Here is a 17,817-nt window from a genome sequence, read left to right as displayed (position 1 = left end):
CAAATTTAAGACAAAAAAAGAGACAATAACCCACACGCCAATCCCAAAGGATCGATGATTTCATTCCCATCGCATTTTTCTCCCATTTTTAATGAGAATTTTCATTTCTCTTGTCCGCCATTTTCTGTGAACAGAAATTACGAGATTTGCCAAGGCAAAAACGAAAAAAGGGGTTGATCCCAGCCATCATATGCAATTCGGGGGTTGTGGTTTTTCCATTTATATATCTCATCATATCATCCAATCCAACCCCTTTTCCTTTTTGGTTTTGCAATTCAATTCGCAACCCCTTGGAACCCGTCACACGTGCCGATGATTAAATAAAATGTTTGGCAATTTTGTTGGACAAAACTTTTCGCCTAGTGTCCTTCATTTCTCCCTCTCCCCAACTCTACTCTAACCACACACAATTAACTATTAAAGTAGTAAATGCCCAACTCTAGACGATGGTTTAGAAATGGTTTCTCGAAGCAACGAGATATATACTTGAAAAACGTTTTCTTTGAATTCACGAGGCGAAAAGGACATGGCAAATGTTTTAGTCACAGTTCATTGACTCTAGTTCCTTTAGTCTTCGATTATAAAGATGTTCATACAGAAGTTAATGCTGATCAAGAATATATGGACGACTCCGCTGGACTGAAGCTCGATGAGTCATTGGTTTGTCCCAATACTTATTTGAAAGAGCCTCCGGTTAGTACGTCTTCCGGATATGAGCGTCGTTTTAACTGGATTCTACTGTATTTATTATTCTTAAGTAGAAGATAAAACGCATTGACTTTTGTTCCTATGAATCTCGAATAATATGTTAAAGGAACATGTTTTCACTATTTTCACTCATTGCACATATCCAAAACTCTTAAACTTTTGATCGGATACTTTGAATATAAATGTATGTATGCTACCTTTGCCATCACCACCGAAAAGGAAACCTTAAACTAATTCAAAGTAGAAAAGGTAACTTTGTAATTTGCTCTGATTCTCTCTCATCTATAAAATCTATCGGGAACATTGGCAACAACAACTTTTATCCAACATTAATTAGGAATCTTCTTAACAAATCTGCACCCAAAATAAAACTTCTTTGGATCCCCAGCCATTGTGGCATTGAAGGGAACGAACTTGCCGATTCGGTAGCCAAGTCTACAATCTTTAGTCCGTTACATTGCACCCCCCAAGCAAAAATATTCAACAACTTAGGAATAAGATTGAACCCTTCAATAGATGGTACCAACAAGTCAACACTAGCCTAACGAACTCAAGACATATCGACCCAACAAGTACATATCGACCCCAACCCAAACTGTTTATGTGCAAGTAACCTAAACATTACCCACATCCTTAAAGAATGCCCAGCAGCCCAGCACCTTAGGAACCAAATTTTCAAAAATACCTGCCCCCTTTCCACCCTTTCAAATCCCACTCCAGAAAATACATCCCAAATAATCCAATTCCTTAACCTTACACAAATATACCACTTATTGTAATTATAAGTATGACACTAAGACTATTATTCGTAGGTTTCTAATTTGTACGAACATATGTATGTATGGACATTTTACAAATCCTGAGGATCACACCTATTAATTTGTCCAAGACTGTATGTAGATATGCCCATTTTCATTTCCATTTCGAAAGCCATATAAATTGTTCCATGTCACAAACAAAAAAAGAAAGAATTGTAAGAGTGCCATAAATGGTAAGGGAAAAAGAAGAGATAAAAGCTACGAAAGACGCTTACTCATGTGACTTCAAAGGACAAGGCTTTAGAGATCCTTGCTAATAATCGAAAAATCTCCATGAATCGTCTGAGAATTTTAAACTTGAAATATTTGTGGCATAGATAAGAAATATTAAACTTGATTATGGGAAATGGTTTTTTTTTTGTCGGATCAAACATACGATTAAAGCCATTGCATCAGTATTTAAGATAAAAAAACCCAAGCCATAATAATTAAGGACTATTAATGAGATAATTCTAAAGGTATATTAAAAAAACAAAGTGCATGATCAATCAAATTTGCTTACAATTATTTGTTCAGATAAACTTTCCTTCACCAATTTTCCTTACCCACAAATCAAATCACATTTTAAAATTCTGTCCTTATTTTTTTGGTTGGATCCCATGGTTGACCTTTTTTGGGGAAAAGCCCAAACACAGGAGAGTAGGGCGAATCGGCGCATATTTTTTAATCGTTCATATATCCTGAGCGGGAGCTCGTGTCTTTTGATTGATGATACATTCAGGTGTGATTTAGTGAATAAAAGCTATAACGGTTTTTCCAAACATACCCAAAATTGAAGGTTTCAACCTCATGGGTTTATGGGGCGCTCCAAGGGTTTTAGCTGCTTTTAGTACAATTAATGAAGTAATATGATCAAGATCAGAGACAAAATGAAGTTTTTGTTACTTACTATTAGCCCGTCTGCAAATGCACCATTTTGCCCCACTGTAGCTTTTAGCATTTTAAACTAAAGATTTGGAAATTGTGTGAATCAATCAATCAGATCAATTCTGATGCATAATAAACGCATTACACACGGCAAACAATGTTTTCGAAACCTTTTCTTATCATATCGCAGATCGGGCTGTTATATTTAAGGATAACTCGACTGCATAAGGATTTTAAAACTTGCAGAAATTTCGGAACGCATCAAATAGAAACAATCGATCAACAACTAATATTTGGTTCAATTTAACTTCAACAAAGACCAAAATAAAATTAAATATGCACTATGTTTTCATAGTAATGGGCCAAGAGAAAGAAATATCAAGCTACTAAGATTCCAGGTTTTCCATATTTGTGTGGATAAATAAGTTTGCAAAGGCAACATCAAGCTCATCGTGTGTCTCTTCTTTTGGCCAGGATGATCCTGAGGATGAGCACAACTCGAGCCTTGGGATCCGCTTCATTTGTAATGATATCCGGTGGAATGAGTCAGGCATGGGTCATCGGGATCAATTGTTGATGACAGTCCACATGCAAATTAGTTGGTATGCAGCGGCCACAATCCATATTTAGACCATATTTAGACCTTATCGACCTTCATTTATTTTGAATTCGGAAAAAAGAAACTTTGCGCCCTATTCAGTGGGCGTGACACTCTTCTTCATGGACTGATGTATGAGATTATTCCATAAACAACATAAAAACAGAACTTTTTTGGTTTTTGACAACATTTATTGAGAGTTGTTGATCAATTAAAACCAATTTCCTATCACTCCATTTCGAAGGTTCTTGTTTTCGAATTGTTTTCAAACACAAGACGGTCTAAGTTTCAATTTTAATTCAGTCGTTTTTGAATTGTCATCGTCAACTATCTATATGAGAAGGCATTCGTTATGATAGCGAATCAAGCGAATCAATCAAAATGTATTCGTTTTATAGGAATTCCTTATTCAAATTAGTCTCCTTTATATCCACAAACTTTTTACTTCTTTTGTTTCATAGTTCAGAATTTATTTGTCACTTGACTAACATTAAATATATGGAAAATGTGATTTATGGAAGTGAAATCCTGGTATAACATGGGAACTACATAGAGAAAGAGAGAGAGAGAGAGAGAGAGAGAGAGAGAGAGATATGTATATATCCTCTTCTATGTATTAATAATGTGCAAACAAATTGAACAATTGCAAAAAAAAAACTTTTGTGTCGGCAAATGACCACAAAATCATGGGTCATTTGGCAAATTTTACAGTTGTTATTAACCATTATCATTTGGCAGACGTCCCAAACCAGTAACCAACTAACTGGTCCTGGTTGCCCGGAAAGATCGAGATGTCATCGTATGTGCCAGGATGCATGCATGTATGGACATACATACATATGTGATTCTTCCTCGATAAGCATTATGAACGCTTCCAGGACAAAGAGATAGAGCGACAACTTGACTCAGCAGAAAATCAAATGGGATAAGAGAGAAAGAATGATGTCTGTGTCATAATCAGGATGGACAGTGCTCATCCTTGTCGGTTGGTCTAACGGTTTACCCCTCTCCGCTTCGCTCCATTGTTGTTGACACAAAAACGACGAGAGAGAGGGGAGAGAGAAAAGAAAAGGATATTTCTTTCTGCCTTTTTGTGGTCAGCGGCGACAGTTGGTCAGAGAGTTGGTCATCGGGGGCGGCTTACATAAAACACAGAATTTTTCTCAGTTTCGCTGTGTTTGTTTTAACTGTTTCTACTCAAAGGCGTAGGTGTGTATGTAGTGTGTGTGTGTGTGTGTGTGATTAACGGTAAATTTTAGCTACATTATGTACATGTACGTATAAATAGACATTTTTGTCGCCAGACTTTTGATTTAAACCGACAAATAACTGTATTCCATGCAATTCTCGCATTTCAGTTCCCATAGGAAAGGTGCAAAACCCAAAAAAGGCAATCAAAACGCATTCTAAGAGAGAGAGAGAGAGAGCGAGATGTTTGGAGTCACAAACACAATTCTCAACTCAACTAAACTCTTTATAATCCTTCATTGTAAATATGTGAACCTCATTTGGCAATCGATTTGAACAATCTAAAAGAGATTCAAGCATTACTTTACAATTAAGCGAAAAAAATAATTACTTTTTTCTTTTTAAGCTTAGAGAAATCTTGAAATTAAAACAGCGAAACGAGCCATCATATACAGTGGTGGTCCAGTCTTTCCAAAATCTATAATATTATAGTTAGACATGTGTATTCTTTAAAAAAGTTGTAGATCTAGGTAATCTAAGGTAAACTGCATACCAAAAATGTTCAATTTAGCCCCAGTATTTGTTTTGGGGTCCATACCAATTTAAACTAAAGTATTTTTTTTCTTGATCTAAGCTTCAAATGACACATGTTTTATAAAAATCCGACAAAATTTAGATCGCCCGTCTTTTCAAAAAACTTTTTTAGAAAGTATGTATGCTGACGTCTTTAAAACAATTTAAAAAATAAATAATTTTTTTTTAATACAAAACTATAGCAAAATACTTACATCAGATTAGTTAAACTGGAGACCTGACTACAATAACATTTTGTATTTTTAAAATTGAATAATTATTATTATATTCGTTATTAATGTAATAAAAATAAAAAATAGAATAGTCATCATCTTAAAAAAAAGTATACAAAAAAGTTTCTCAGAATGCATTTAGGTTGAAAAATGTTTTTCCTTGTTTTATAACCTGAAACCATCAAATATTATATCCTTTATATTAAGGTATGCCATAAATTCATATTCAGGGAAAACTTTCTAAAGGGCACCTCCAGAGTACTCTCTATGTTCGGCTTAATATAGAAATCAAACTTCCAATCCAAGCCTAACTTTAAATCACTAAATTATGTATCAATATAACAGTTATGATCTAGGCTTTTCCCTTTTCACTTCACCAAATTGTGATTCACAACTAGTTCTAGCATTGAAATAGTGGCATGGCATTTCACAGTGTGTCTATCCAGACATTAAAATTATCTTTGATTGTTAGAAACGTTAGCTACTTTTGTTGGAATGACAACAGCTTAAATTTAGTGCTCTTAGAATATCTGAAAATACTCTTAAATTATTAACAAGTTGTTTGAAAAACCTTCATGTTATCTTTAGCGAAGACTTTGACTTAGATCGGATCATTCTATTGTACCCTTTGAATCCTTAAATCAGATACAGAAATTATGAATATCTTTTTATTTTAAAAAGTATATTCATATGGATCGAAAGAATGCAACGCATAAAAGGAAGCATATCTGACCGCATAAAGTACAGTCTCGATATTCTTGATCAGCACGAAGAGACGAGTTTATTAGGCCATGTCCGCCAGTTCGTCTATCCGTCCGACCATCTGGATCAGGTTTCTATATACTGGGGGGGTTGTATATATGGTCAAAATCAACCGCCTCAAACCACATTATCGTTGATTCATATTGATTCACTAGTATCGGGTGACCGTATTATATAGATTCCAGTGGATCGATTGGAAAAGTGACTTTTGTTATTAACGCGATTTCAATAAAAATGATTATCTATATGAAATTTCATCAAGCTCGCATTACTATATCAATTAAATACTTATACATATATAAAAGTATTTAATCAATAATGCATATCAATTTCTATAATTTGTAGTATTCAATAGCTTTCATTTAAACCTTTGAATAAGCCGCAATGCACAATCCAAAATTTGCAGGCCGTTCTTTTGCGGAAACTGATGCCTATGAGTAAGAAAAGGATGAGAAAATAACTTATAAGGGTCCGTAAAGTTCGACTTGGCCGAAATTAGCCCCGGCTGATATTGCCTTGGAATCGAAAACTATATCTGTAAGGGCTTAAAAGCTCAAGCTTATAAAGAAATTATATGCTTATATCGCTTGGAAGAGACCTTCCTTTGCCTCGATGCCAGGACATTTATCGCATTTATCATACGATTACTTAATTCAAATGGTTTAGATTGATCTTGTGTCCATCGTTTCCAATGAAGTGAGAATTGACGAAGACGCTGTGAAAATGGGCGGACAGCATTCTCGGTTAAAGATAATTTGGCATTAAATTTTTGTCTTCTTTTTTTCTTGGGCAATTCTAGTAAAAATGGAAAAAGATTTACTTGGCTAAAGTGTAAAAATGCTGTTAAAATCATTTGTACAGGTAGAAAACAAAAGGCAAGGCAAAAACCCTGTTGACTTAAGATTACGACAAGGACTAGGACAAGATGAAGACACAATGCTGGTCCTCTGTCTCCTGGCCCTACATCTTTTTGGTTTTGTTGTTGTTCTTCTTGTTGGTTTCGAGTCTATCTTTGGCTTTGGCCCATTCATGCACTTGCTGCTACTTACACTAAGCCCTGGGATTAGCCACATAATTTCCAATAAAAAAAAACAAAATAAAAGGAAAGCAATGAGACGCAAAACTGAGTTGGCAAATTTTTTATACAATGCAATCCAAATGGTTCTAACAATCAATTCGTCTTCTTGATAACATGAGCCAAATCGTAGACACCGCGCACGGCCTTCAGCTTGACACCGGGAACATCCTGTAATCGGCCCACACGACACAAGACAATGTTGTGCTCCTGCAGATTGTGACCAATGCCTGGTATGTAAGCCACCATCTCTTTGCCCGTGGATAGACGGACAAGGACGCATTTACGATTTGCCGAATTCGGTTTCTTTGGCTTTTTGATTAGAGTCTTTAGGACGACGCCCTTGGCAAAGGGTTTACCATCCAGAGGTTGACGTGGTGGACGTTTCTTGATGTGAGGACCACTGCGATGCATTTGCTGCAGAGAAGCCATGCTCCGCTGACACACAGTCGACATCATTGTCATCATAGGGCTGCCGAAAACATATTGTTGGCCTACAAAAAGAAAAAACAATTTATGAAATAAACCATTAGATTCACGAATTTTGTTATCTTTCACTCCCTGGATTGGGTGCATAGAAGATTGGCCAACACGACTGTACCGATAGGATTCTTGTTTCATCAACGTTGCACGCACAAAACCCATCACAAAAGGGGCAAATGTGCGAAAAAAGGGTCAGACAGTTGGCTAGTTGGCCAGTTGTCCAGTCAGTCGTTGTCCCGTCAGACAAAACAAAAACGAACAAAAGCAAAAACCAAATTCAGAATCTTCTTTTGTTATGGCTAATCTCTGTGAAAATTGAAAATGTGCAGCAAGCAGCAATGGAATAATTGCAACCAAATGACGCGCATGCGCAAATGTCCAGCCAACAGCCAAGCCTTTTCCCCCTCCCACACCATCGAAGTTCACACAAAAGGTTGAATGATTGAAGCGGCAAAACGCCGAAACTTTTTAATTAAAAAAAAATATACATGCCACACACACGCCGGGGCATAACAAAATTGCAGGTAATATAAATCATAAGCGAAAGTTGACCCACACCTGTCTAGGTGCATGCAAATTCCTATTGTTCAATACATTGACAGGATTTGCAGTCCCTTTTTTGTATGGAACAAAAGGCTCCTGTTGGTGGTTTGGGTTTAGTCAGTTTGAGAAAATGCCAATAAAAATATTCACATGGAAATCATCGCATGGTTAGAATTGGGATCGAAGATCTTTTGGGATTGATCATGGGGGCGGGGGCTTAAGTGCGTCAGCCACGCGTCTATTCTCAACGAGTTGAGTTGAGGGGCAACCCAATCGACGATCCTAGACAAACAAACAAATTGAACAAATCATTATTGGGCAGGGGACACAGGGCACATATTGTCGAAGACTTTTTAAAAGGGGAGCGAGTGTAGAAAATGCGCCTAGTCATTGAAATAACAAGGATAACGGCAGCGAGGCTACTTGGTTATAGAAGATCGTTTCAAAGCATGTGATGGCTACGAAATACTCTATAAATAAACATGGATCATTCGATCTATTATGGAACAAACTCTCCATACTATATCCCTTTAGAGATTTGAAGAGAATAACGTATCTGTCTATGCAATCTAGACAATCTTTCAGGAATTACATATATAATAGGTACTAACACCTAGGACAGATGTCAGATGCCATTGGCTGCACACGGCTAGATTGATTTAGTAATAAACATACATATGTGTATGGACTTTGCAGACAAATAATTACCCAATGTAGCTATTGACTACATTAATGTATATCTAAACACTCAAAAAGGTTACTTCAAATAGATTTAAACATTTGCAATACCAATTGGAACTTACTTGGGGTCGGCGTTATAGTTGTCAGCTGTTTCGTAATGGTGCCTAAGGCTTGCCGCAGGAAATTCATATCTTAGTTCTGTATTTTGATGCTCCTTCTCTTTCAGACAATTAAATTGTTGAACTTGGCGGTTCCTTATATGTACTGCCAAACTATAACTTTTATCGTTGAATATTTAATTGAAGAAATCTTATATTTAGCTGGTTTGTTTTGGGCTATATATTTCACTAGTGTTAGTTAGCGTCAAGTGTAAGAGTATGAATAACTTTAGACCAATCGATAATTTGTGCGTAGCTTCTGGCAACTCTGTGAACAAAGAGTGTTGGCTAACCACCGACATCTATATCCGGGGTTTAGCGGTATATTTGAAATTTACTAAGAAAAACCGAATACACCTTATCCTCAATTAACGATGACAAGCACTTTGGATAACGAACATATTTTATTCTTTTCAGTTCATTAAAAGTTTGAATGCATTTTATGTAATTTTCTTTCAATAACAGTTCAAATTGAAATTGAACCTGGAACTCATTAATTCGTTTTACATTGATTCATACTCTATTTGAATATCCCCCATAAGAATAACATCATACATTTCTGTTCATGTTCCTTCATTTTTATCTTGCAAAAATATCTTTGCCTAGTACTCCAATGTTATGAGTGTACAAATGTATGTATATCCGTTAAGGTATGTATGTGTATAATAAAATATATAGCAAAATATAAAAAAAAATAACAATCAATCCACTCAAATAAATACATTTGGGGGGCACACGTCTCTATAAATGTATGATAAAAGGAAGGGGCCACAGGGAATCATTTTGTTGTTCACATTGAGATTGAGATTTGTTGTCCAGGCAACATCTTTCCTAATCATCATCGTCATCATCTAAGGCTTTTGTTTTCTTGTTGGCCAATTTGCGCTTTTTATGAATGGCTTCCAAACGCATATCCTCCAAATCCTCTTGTAGACCTAATAAAAACAAATAAACATTATTTTAATATTTTCAAACCTCCAGCGTAAGTGATATTGGAAACAGAATCTCTCACCTAATTTCTTACTGATAAACTCTTCACGTTGCATTTGAGCAAAACTTGATTCCATTCCGCGATCGTCGTCATCTATATCACGATAACGACGCTTATCATAGCCGAATATATCACGTATATGCGAGGATATATCCTCTTCACAATCACCATCATCAATAAAATCATCCAATTCGGAATCATATTCCGAGTCATCATCATAAATGCGACCTTTAAAAATAGCAATGTATAGGAAAAGTATTTTCGTTAAGGCCTAGGCCTATTTGAAAAATTTGTCTTAATACTAACGTTTATTTCTGTTCTGTTCCTGCTGAGGTTTGCGAGCCGATGGCATCGGCTTACGTTCTCGTACATCAGTTGGTGGAAATTGTCGAGTTTTGTTAGGCACGGAATTACTTGGTCGATCTCTGGGTGGAAACTCGCGAATAGAGTTCTCTGGTAATTTGGCATATGGGTTCTTCGGCTTTGAGGCAGCCGCACTCGAGGAAGAGGATGAACTAGAGGCTGGCTTGTTGAGATTGACAGCAGCTTTGCTACTTGGGCTAGTCTTTGTACTTGTGGCTATGTTAGTTTTGGCAGAACTAGACGAGGCTGCAGCGGTTGAATTGGAGCTAGAACTTGGCTTGGCTTTCGGGTCACTTGTAGATGGCTTTGCTGTGGCTGAAGACAACTTGGGTATACGTCCATTGACCATTTTTGATACTGTTGTCGGCTGCTGATCTTTAGTCTTTGAGTCAATCTCGCGTTGGCGATCCCTTTGAGCCTTTTGTTCTTTTTGCCGTTGGCGTTCCTCTTGCTCACGCTTCTCTCTGGCTGACAGAAGACGTTCTGGTTCCTTCTTCTTTTCCGGCTGGGCAAAAACTATCGGTTCATGTTGCTTCTTTTCGGCCAGACGCAGTAAGGCCTGAAAGTCCATAGGAGGTTTTTGGGGCTGCCGTTTAATCTTGGCTTTGCGCTGCTGCTCTTCTTCTATCTTTTTGCGCTCTTGATCACGCCGTTCGGCATCAGGATCATAGAGAGTCTTTGAAGTGTTGTACGAACGAGCGACTTGAGGATCTTTGGAACTTTTACTACCACCAGATGAGCTTGATGAAGTTGGTGCAACTGTCCTTGTTCTTTGTCCAGTTTTGGAATCTTCGCGATCTCTGTTAATGGCCGCTTTCACACGTTCTTTGGTTCCTGATAGATCACGTAAGGATTGTGGACGGCTGGGCGCAAAGCCCTTGTCCTCATGAACGTTACGTACCTTCTCTATATACTTCTGGTAAAAGGCATTGGCCTCATTGGACACGTAACCATAATCATCCCCATCACCGGGCTGGCCATCGGGTCCACATTCAGCTTCCATGACATCAATATCCTTGGCATCATCTAGCACCGATTTATTTGCCGATTTTGTGACTTTCAGCATTTTACGAATTTTATTTTTGGACTTCTCATCGCGTTTCGCCATTAGTTCCGCCACCTTTTGCCGCTCTTCACGTTTTCGCTCAGCCTCTTCGACTTCTCGTTTCCTAAGGAATTTTTGTATATTGATTGAAAGTTGTTTATTCTTATTGGTCTCCTTTTTCGGAGGCGCATATTTGGTGGAATAGAATTTTCCCTGTGAAAGTAAAAAAATTAATTATAAAAAAATGAAACACTTGTTGTTGATTTGATGGTGTTGCTGCTGGAGAGGAGATTGGGGTCAGCGATCTCACCCCCTTCCTGCCATGCAGTCACCTTGCTCTTCACCCGGACAGCTGGCGACTCTAATTTACCTCATTATCTTTTGTGGCTGCGTCATTTTTCTTTTTGGCAAAATGCAAAAGTTCACCAAAATCCATTGTTTTTAACTAATTTCTTTTTATTTTTATTTCGTCTCGTAACTTGTGTTGTTTGCCTCGTTGCCTGGGAAAATCTGACAATTTTAACTAAATATTTTTGTTTGCCTGGGTTGAGCAACACTGAATGTTTTTACACAGCCTAATTGCCTTCTACTTGGTGTTTACCAACACAAGCAAGTTTCTCAGCTGACCGGCATTTTACAACACTGAAATTTAAAGAAGCGTAATTACATATTTACTTGAATCTCAGAGCATCATAATGAAAAAACACAACCAATTGGAGCAAAAACTGATTGAAATACAAACAAAACTAACAACTCAAAACGAGTGGCTACTGACCACTATGGATGAGAGTCAACATTTACTAGAGAGAGCCGCCAAGCTGCAAAATCCACTTCAGAATTTATGCCGCGCTTACCGGGATGCTCTCGTCGAGGGCCAACAATTGGATATACAATTAACCAAATTGGAAATAAACAAAAAGGCTGAAACGGATTTACAAAACCTTTCAGAGCTGCTTGGTCTTAGCTGTACTGTGTTGCCCTCCACAGTTAAGGATGAGCCTCCAATCTACAAGTTCAACATCCATGGACATTCAGTGACCATACAAATGCCAGACAATCAAATGAAATTGATTGAAATGACGCCAATGCAAAATAATTTCGAAAATATACAAAATGAGCTAGCATCTAGCCAAGACCTGAAGGGTCTTCTAATGGCAATCAAAAAAATGGCTACAACAAAACAAACAACCAAATGCAGTTAATTTTGAAATGTTTATAAATATATATGTATGTAAAATATATAGTTTTATCACACGCTTTTCCCCATTATCTCGACTCTTTTCTCTCGATTTTCAAATAACAATCCTATACTTCGGCTGATTGGGCTTCGCCGTTCTGTTTGGCTGTCTTCACGCAGCGACAACGTTCTGAATCCAGTTGAGAGCACCACGAATTCGTCGCAAGCGAGCTCTAGCCAGGAAACTACAAATTAACAAATATTCCACGTAGGGACGACGTCCAACCGGCGCTTCTGACATTTCCTGACCAAATCGTGGACGTCCCTCGCACATAATTTTGGTAGTTAGGGACAAAAGCCATTGAAGAATCTAAAAATATAAAAATTACCAAAAGAATCCATTGAATGTATTATAGAAATAGCACATACCTCGGCACTGTTGGGCATGCCGCCTGCTTTTAACCAATTCGACGGGGCCCACAAAAACAACTGCATTACATTGGCTGCAATATCGGGGCTAACACGTTTCGAGGGATTCGGATTAAGGATATTGTAGACTAACTGCTGCACAAGTGGTGGACAGGTATCATTTAGTAGTGGTAGTTGCTCTTGTCTGTAGTCGCTATTCCTAAGCGAATAAGTGAGCGCGCCATGCTTTTGGGCCAAGGCACCACCGCCAGACGAATAAAAAGGATTCTGCATGCCAAAGATTTCATAGGCCATTGCCCCGCAGGCCCACAGATCTGCTTTGCTGTAATTAAGGACAGCAAATGGTCCTGGTTGCATGTTGATGATCTCTGGAGCCATTAGGGCAACATTTCCACCCTTATCTATGTCATGGCTCACATAGGGCAATCTCAAGCCGTGCGTTTTATCCGCCAGGCAGCATCCAAAGTCTGATAGTACCAAAACAGGCGTAGAATTATCTTCAGGCATTTCAATTAAGACATTATCCGACTTTAGATCCCGATGGGCAACACCGTGGCGGCTTAGATGTGTCACTGCCTCCAGCATTTGGGCCCAGAGCAAAATTTTGGATCGGGTGCTCAGTTTATGAGAACCCTCCAAAAGGCCACGCAGGCTATGGTCGTAACGTTTCATCAGCAAGTACAACGACATATTGCGGCCTAAACCCTCAGGATTGATTCTTTCGGGCTGGGCAATTGGGTAGAGTAGATGACCATCAGGAAAATTACGTACTTCGTCACAAAAGAAACCAAACATGCAGACAATATTTGGATGAGTCGGCAAGGACAAGGTTTGACGTTGAAGCAATCGTTCCCATTCCTCAGAGGCCAGATTCATACGACGCTGTCGGGCGGGTACCGTCTCTTTGTACATGGCTCGAAGTATGGATAAGGCATTGCTTTGGATATCGTAGTTAAACATCATTTTCAGGGCCAACGGGTAGCGATTTAAACTGGACGGCTCAAGTCTGGGTCTGGGCACCGATTCCTCTCGCACTTGCTCTTTCTTCAGCCGCTCCGACTCTACGAAATCATCACTAGCTGCCGTAAATTGAGAATATCTATAGATATTATCTGCGGAGCCGCCAAAATTATGTACAAATCGCGACATATTCTGCAATGGTGACATCATAGGAAAAGCCACACTCTCTACATCTGGTGAAGATTTTTCCTCAAGCACAGATAATGCAGATGGTACCTCCACTTGATTTTGTCCCTCTTCCCGCTTGAAGTTGGCTGCATAAACGACAGCAGCACATCCCTTTGCTATGGCTGGGCCGACATCTAGATTATCTACGGTAAAATTGCTATTCAAATTTTCGGAAATTTCATCTCGACTCCAATTCGACTGCAAGCGACTGGCAGCTTCTCGTATTTCCCAGCAAACGCCTTCTAGTTCGTCCTCTTTGCTAAGGACACCAGCTCCCGAGGCCAAGCTAACTCCAATTAGAGCAAAAAACGGTGCCGAATCCCCATAGAACAGCTTGCGAGTGGCTCGTTGACGCAAATCCTCCGAATAGTTGGTGGTAACACGATTTAATATGTTGTCAATGAATAGCTTACGAGCATGCTGCCCAAATCGAAAGAGATTGTTTGTGGCAGCGGATCGGGGAGATAACACCGTTTGCCCAGGATTAGGAGCTGATCGTGCTAACTGTTGCGGGGCATTCTAAAGAGGAGAACAAACAGAGTACGATAAACATGTACATATGGTATCAAACATGGTAGCAAACAATAATGTAAATATGCCTATGTATAGATGCAAGATTCGAACCTCACCTTGATGACATTGAACGAGGAGGAAGTTACAGGAACGCCTCGCTTGCTTCTTGTTTTTAATTGGTTTTGTTCCAAAATGTTGGTATGTATGTCGCGTTTACAATAGCTGCGCAAAATATAGCGACCATGTTTGACCAGTCGCACTGTCAAAAGTCTTACGGACATTTTTCCAAATCCTCACACCAACGTCTCCGATGTAGGGCTGTAGGCCTAGGCAACACCCTTTTTCATAAGTAGATTTGAGTGGGTTTGAGTAAATAATATATGCACACTTGATTCCCCCTGATTTTACCTTTTCTTCTTTGTGTTTTTTTTTGCTATTCCCTTTTTTTCTCGTGCTTCTCCTTTTTCCAACTCTTCGCTTATATGGTATCGATAATTATGAATGCGTTCGTTTTAATCGTTTTTGACTGATGGTCAACAGCTGTTATTGTAGTTGTTGTTTTTTTTTTTTTTTTTGTGTTTTCTTCTTTCTTTTGCGTTGTAGGAAATGTTTGATGTTTGCTGATATCAATTTTAAAGGCGTGAGCAAAACAAATAAGTGTTCGATTTTGACTAATAAACAGTTAAAAATTTACTTATTTATTTGTTTTCGTTTTATTCGAGGGGGTATTTCTTAGCTTACCTTCGACGGAGCCTACTTGAATATTAGATAATCACGATAAACCTTAATTTTGATTTTCTCCTTTTATGTGGTAGCAAACAATAATTATGGTTAAACAACATAAATTTAGTAGTTGGTTTATTTTTAGAAGTCTATCGGCGCACAGTGGTTTGTTTCGAAAAAGCTGCACTTTGTAAAAGTTTAGTAAATCCAGCTAAAACTTTGTAACAAAAGTCCGAGAGCTAAAAAAAAGTGAAGAAGATTGAATAAATATATGTAAGTATGTTTTAAAAACAAAACATTGAATCTACGTTCTCCACCACGCCTACTTTAATATTTATTTTCAAACGTTCATGTTTTTACCAGTCGTTTCCCACTGTTCGGCGATTAATTGCAGTATGTAAAAACAAGAACTATCGATAACGATAACATGCCTGCATTTGTGGCCGGTGACACGAAGGAATGTTGACAAGAATTTTTAAAAACTTACCCCTACTGAGAATCCAACTGAACCCAAAATTCGTTGTTTGTGCGGCGTACTCTATATCTGGCCATCTTAAGCCGTCCGTAGACATGGAAAAAGTGTACTTACGCAACTTGAAGGATTCTGAAGATCTGCACATAACATTCCGCTTTGTCAACGAAGAATTGCACGTGGATCGTCAGTTTAATTTTTGTCGCCGGATCAACGAACCAATTGACATAGCTCTCAACCGTATACGGAATAATATAGAAAAGGAGCTTCAAAAGCGCTTTAAGAAGAAGAAAAATGCAGAAGTTCAAGTGGAAAAAAGAACTGAACAAGAGGTACATATGTACATATATGTATAAGTATCTCCATACATTTATGGAAACAAAATATTCCAAAATATTAACTCCATTGCCGCCTAGATCAATATTAAGCTCTATCGTGATGGATGCGAAGACAGTGTGACCGATATCACCTTTGCGGAGTTACTGCACGAGAATCCGGTTGGCATTAAGTTGCGGGTGATGGATAAAAACTTTGATATACTCTACAACCAGCCTTGGATAACAACACTGCAAGTGCCAAGTTGTGTGTTGGCGGATCACCTGGTTTATCCGACAAAATTGCATTTACAGTTCTGTTCTCGGGAGCACAGTAAGGGTCTATGGTACAAAGCGTTGATGGTAAATTTTGAAATTTTAGACATTATTTTCCATAGTACTTGACAGTTTTTTCGCCTTTACAGCCGGCATCAGGAGCCTTGCCAGCCGAATCAATGTGGGAGTTGTGCGGCGAGGGTTTGGTGTATCAAACGACGCAACATGATGTTGGCTATAATTTAAAATTAATTGTGACCCCAATGAATGAAGAGGGATTGTCGGGACCCCCGGTGGAGCAAATCACCAAATGCCCTGTACAGCCTGGACCAGGTACCTGTCCGTATGAATTGCGACAGGTGGTGACACCGAAACCTTTGGAGGATCCAACTGAGATTCGTGTAGTTACATACAATCTTCTAGCTGACTTGTATGCCGATAGTGACTATTCCCGCGAAGTACTCTTTCCATATTGCCCACCCAAGCTGCTTCAGATTGACTACCGTAAGCAGATCTTCATCAAAGAACTCCTCGGATATAATGCAGATCTGCTCTGTCTGCAGGAAGTAGATCAAAAGATATTTGAATATGATCTAAAGACGGTGCTGGGACAGTCGCCTCACAAATTCCAAGGATTTATGGCGCTTAAAGGCGATTGCGCTGAAGGTGTTGCCATATTTTTTCGGGAGTCGCGTTTCGAGTTGCTTGCTACGCATGTGGTAAATCTAGGCAAAAACATTTCAACATTGCCCATTTTTAAGGACCTATGGGACAAAATCAAGACAAACGAAAAACTGGCAAAGCGCATTTGTGAGCGAGGCACAACATTAGAGGTAAGTTTTACGGTTCCAAAAACGATATATGCTTATTAGTGTATTTTTTATTTTTCAGTTGTGCTTGCTAAAGGTAAAGAACACGGATTTCTACGTTTTAGTGGCCAACACGCATTTATATTTCCATCCAGATGCCGACCATATACGACTGCTGCAAATTGGATTCTCGATTATTTATGTCGAACACATTTACAAACAATATCTGAAGGACTATAATATTAGTTGCCCCAACAAGCTGGGCCTGATATTTTGTGGTGATTTTAATAGTGTCCCTGAATGTGGAATCTATAAGCTAATGACAGAGCAATTTGTGGACAAGCATTTCATAGACTGGTCCAGCAGTAAGTTTTGCACTATTTCGAATAATAATTTTAAATCTGAATACTCTATATATACATATTCAGATACTGAGGAAGCTGTTGTCGACGTTGAGCTCTCACAACCCTTCCAAATGATCTCAGCCTGTGGTACTCCGGAAACAACAAACTACACAACATTATTTTCTGGATGCCTGGATTACATATTCTATAATGGGAACAGTTTTGATCTGCTGCAATCAGTACCACTGCCAACGCATGAGCAAATAGTAGCCAACGAGGCTATACCCTCTGTATGCTTTCCATCGGATCATGTTTCCTTGGCAGCCGATTTGAAATTTAAATCAAGTAGCTTATAATTGTTATCGCGAAATACCTGCATGTAAATACATATGTATTTAGTCCATATGAATGTTTGTTGATTCGAAACGAGTATTTATTATTCCCAAGCAACAAATTAAAAGAATTCAACTAAATTTCTCGACTATT

The 17,817-nt window shown here is 38.4% G+C and overlaps 4 protein-coding genes across 5 annotated transcripts; 1 reads left to right on the top strand and 3 right to left on the bottom strand.

The window, feature by feature from the left end:
- Positions 1-6,871: 6,871 nt before the first annotated feature.
- tko (technical knockout) lies at positions 6,872-8,903 on the bottom strand. Its single transcript, XM_068298561.1, has 2 exons — positions 8,652-8,903; positions 6,872-7,316 (listed from the first exon to the last, which is right to left on the bottom strand). Exons 1-2 carry the CDS (start codon positions 8,716-8,718, stop codon positions 6,919-6,921), a joined length of 465 nt encoding a protein of 154 aa, XP_068154662.1. The 5' UTR covers positions 8,719-8,903; the 3' UTR covers positions 6,872-6,918.
- A 340-nt stretch (positions 8,904-9,243) lies between these two features.
- On the bottom strand, positions 9,244-11,646 carry LOC137583371 (protein SPT2 homolog). Its single transcript, XM_068298345.1, has 4 exons — positions 11,457-11,646; positions 9,985-11,299; positions 9,700-9,906; positions 9,244-9,622 (listed from the first exon to the last, which is right to left on the bottom strand). The coding sequence occupies exons 1-4, from the start codon at positions 11,520-11,522 to the stop codon at positions 9,519-9,521; spliced, it is 1,692 nt and encodes a 563-aa protein (XP_068154446.1). The 5' UTR covers positions 11,523-11,646; the 3' UTR covers positions 9,244-9,518.
- A 633-nt stretch (positions 11,647-12,279) lies between these two features.
- Pink1 (PTEN-induced putative kinase 1) lies at positions 12,280-15,317 on the bottom strand. Of its 2 annotated transcripts, none has more exons than XM_068298258.1 (5): positions 15,135-15,317; positions 14,802-15,064; positions 14,510-14,731; positions 12,693-14,399; positions 12,280-12,633 (listed from the first exon to the last, which is right to left on the bottom strand). In XM_068298258.1, exons 3-5 carry the CDS (start codon positions 14,672-14,674, stop codon positions 12,436-12,438), a joined length of 2,070 nt encoding a protein of 689 aa, XP_068154359.1. In that variant the 5' UTR covers positions 14,675-14,731; positions 14,802-15,064; positions 15,135-15,317; the 3' UTR covers positions 12,280-12,435. The 2 variants fall into 2 exon arrangements, with proteins under 2 accessions (XP_068154359.1, XP_068154360.1); XM_068298259.1 differs by having other exon boundaries at positions 14,802-15,013.
- Positions 15,124-17,804, top strand: LOC137583332 (2',5'-phosphodiesterase 12). The gene is made up of 6 exons (XM_068298260.1): positions 15,124-15,389; positions 15,480-15,920; positions 16,005-16,265; positions 16,328-17,011; positions 17,070-17,352; positions 17,416-17,804. Exons 2-6 carry the CDS (start codon positions 15,576-15,578, stop codon positions 17,685-17,687), a joined length of 1,845 nt encoding a protein of 614 aa, XP_068154361.1. The 5' UTR covers positions 15,124-15,389; positions 15,480-15,575; the 3' UTR covers positions 17,688-17,804.
- Positions 17,805-17,817: the final 13 nt, after the last annotated feature.

This window comes from Drosophila tropicalis, unplaced genomic scaffold, assembly GCF_018151085.1.
Source record: "Drosophila tropicalis isolate 14030-0801.00 unplaced genomic scaffold, ASM1815108v1 contig_867, whole genome shotgun sequence".
NCBI classification, from domain to species: domain Eukaryota; kingdom Metazoa; phylum Arthropoda; class Insecta; order Diptera; family Drosophilidae; genus Drosophila; species Drosophila tropicalis.
The sequence above is the reverse complement of the archived record's forward strand: the minus strand, read 5'-3'. Positions and strand labels throughout refer to the sequence as shown.

Excerpts from the sequence above, each read along its gene's own strand:
- LOC137583371 (XM_068298345.1), bottom strand. The coding sequence starts at position 11,522 with ATGGATTTTGGTGAACTTTTGCATTTTGCCAAAAAGAAAAATGACGCA. Across the intron at positions 11,300-11,456 it reads CAGCCACAAAAGATAATGAG|GGAAAATTCTATTCCACCAA; the intron begins GTAAATTAGAGT and ends TTACTTTCACAG. Across the intron at positions 9,907-9,984 it reads GGAACAGAACAGAAATAAAC|GTCGCATTTATGATGATGAC; the intron begins GTTAGTATTAAG and ends CTATTTTTAAAG.
- tko (XM_068298561.1), bottom strand. The coding sequence starts at position 8,718 with ATGAATTTCCTGCGGCAAGCCTTAGGCACCATTACGAAACAGCTGACA. Across the intron at positions 7,317-8,651 it reads AACTATAACGCCGACCCCAA|GCCAACAATATGTTTTCGGC; the intron begins GTAAGTTCCAAT and ends TTCTTTTTGTAG.
- LOC137583332 (XM_068298260.1), top strand. The coding sequence starts at position 15,576 with ATGTTGACAAGAATTTTTAAAAACTTACCCCTACTGAGAATCCAACTG. Across the intron at positions 15,921-16,004 it reads AAAAAAGAACTGAACAAGAG|ATCAATATTAAGCTCTATCG; the intron begins GTACATATGTAC and ends ATTGCCGCCTAG. Across the intron at positions 17,012-17,069 it reads AGCGAGGCACAACATTAGAG|TTGTGCTTGCTAAAGGTAAA; the intron begins GTAAGTTTTACG and ends TTTATTTTTCAG.
- Pink1 (XM_068298258.1), bottom strand. The coding sequence starts at position 14,674 with ATGTCCGTAAGACTTTTGACAGTGCGACTGGTCAAACATGGTCGCTAT. Across the intron at positions 14,400-14,509 it reads CCTCGTTCAATGTCATCAAG|AATGCCCCGCAACAGTTAGC; the intron begins GTGAGGTTCGAA and ends TCTCCTCTTTAG. Across the intron at positions 12,634-12,692 it reads GCATGCCCAACAGTGCCGAG|ATTCTTCAATGGCTTTTGTC; the intron begins GTATGTGCTATT and ends TTATATTTTTAG.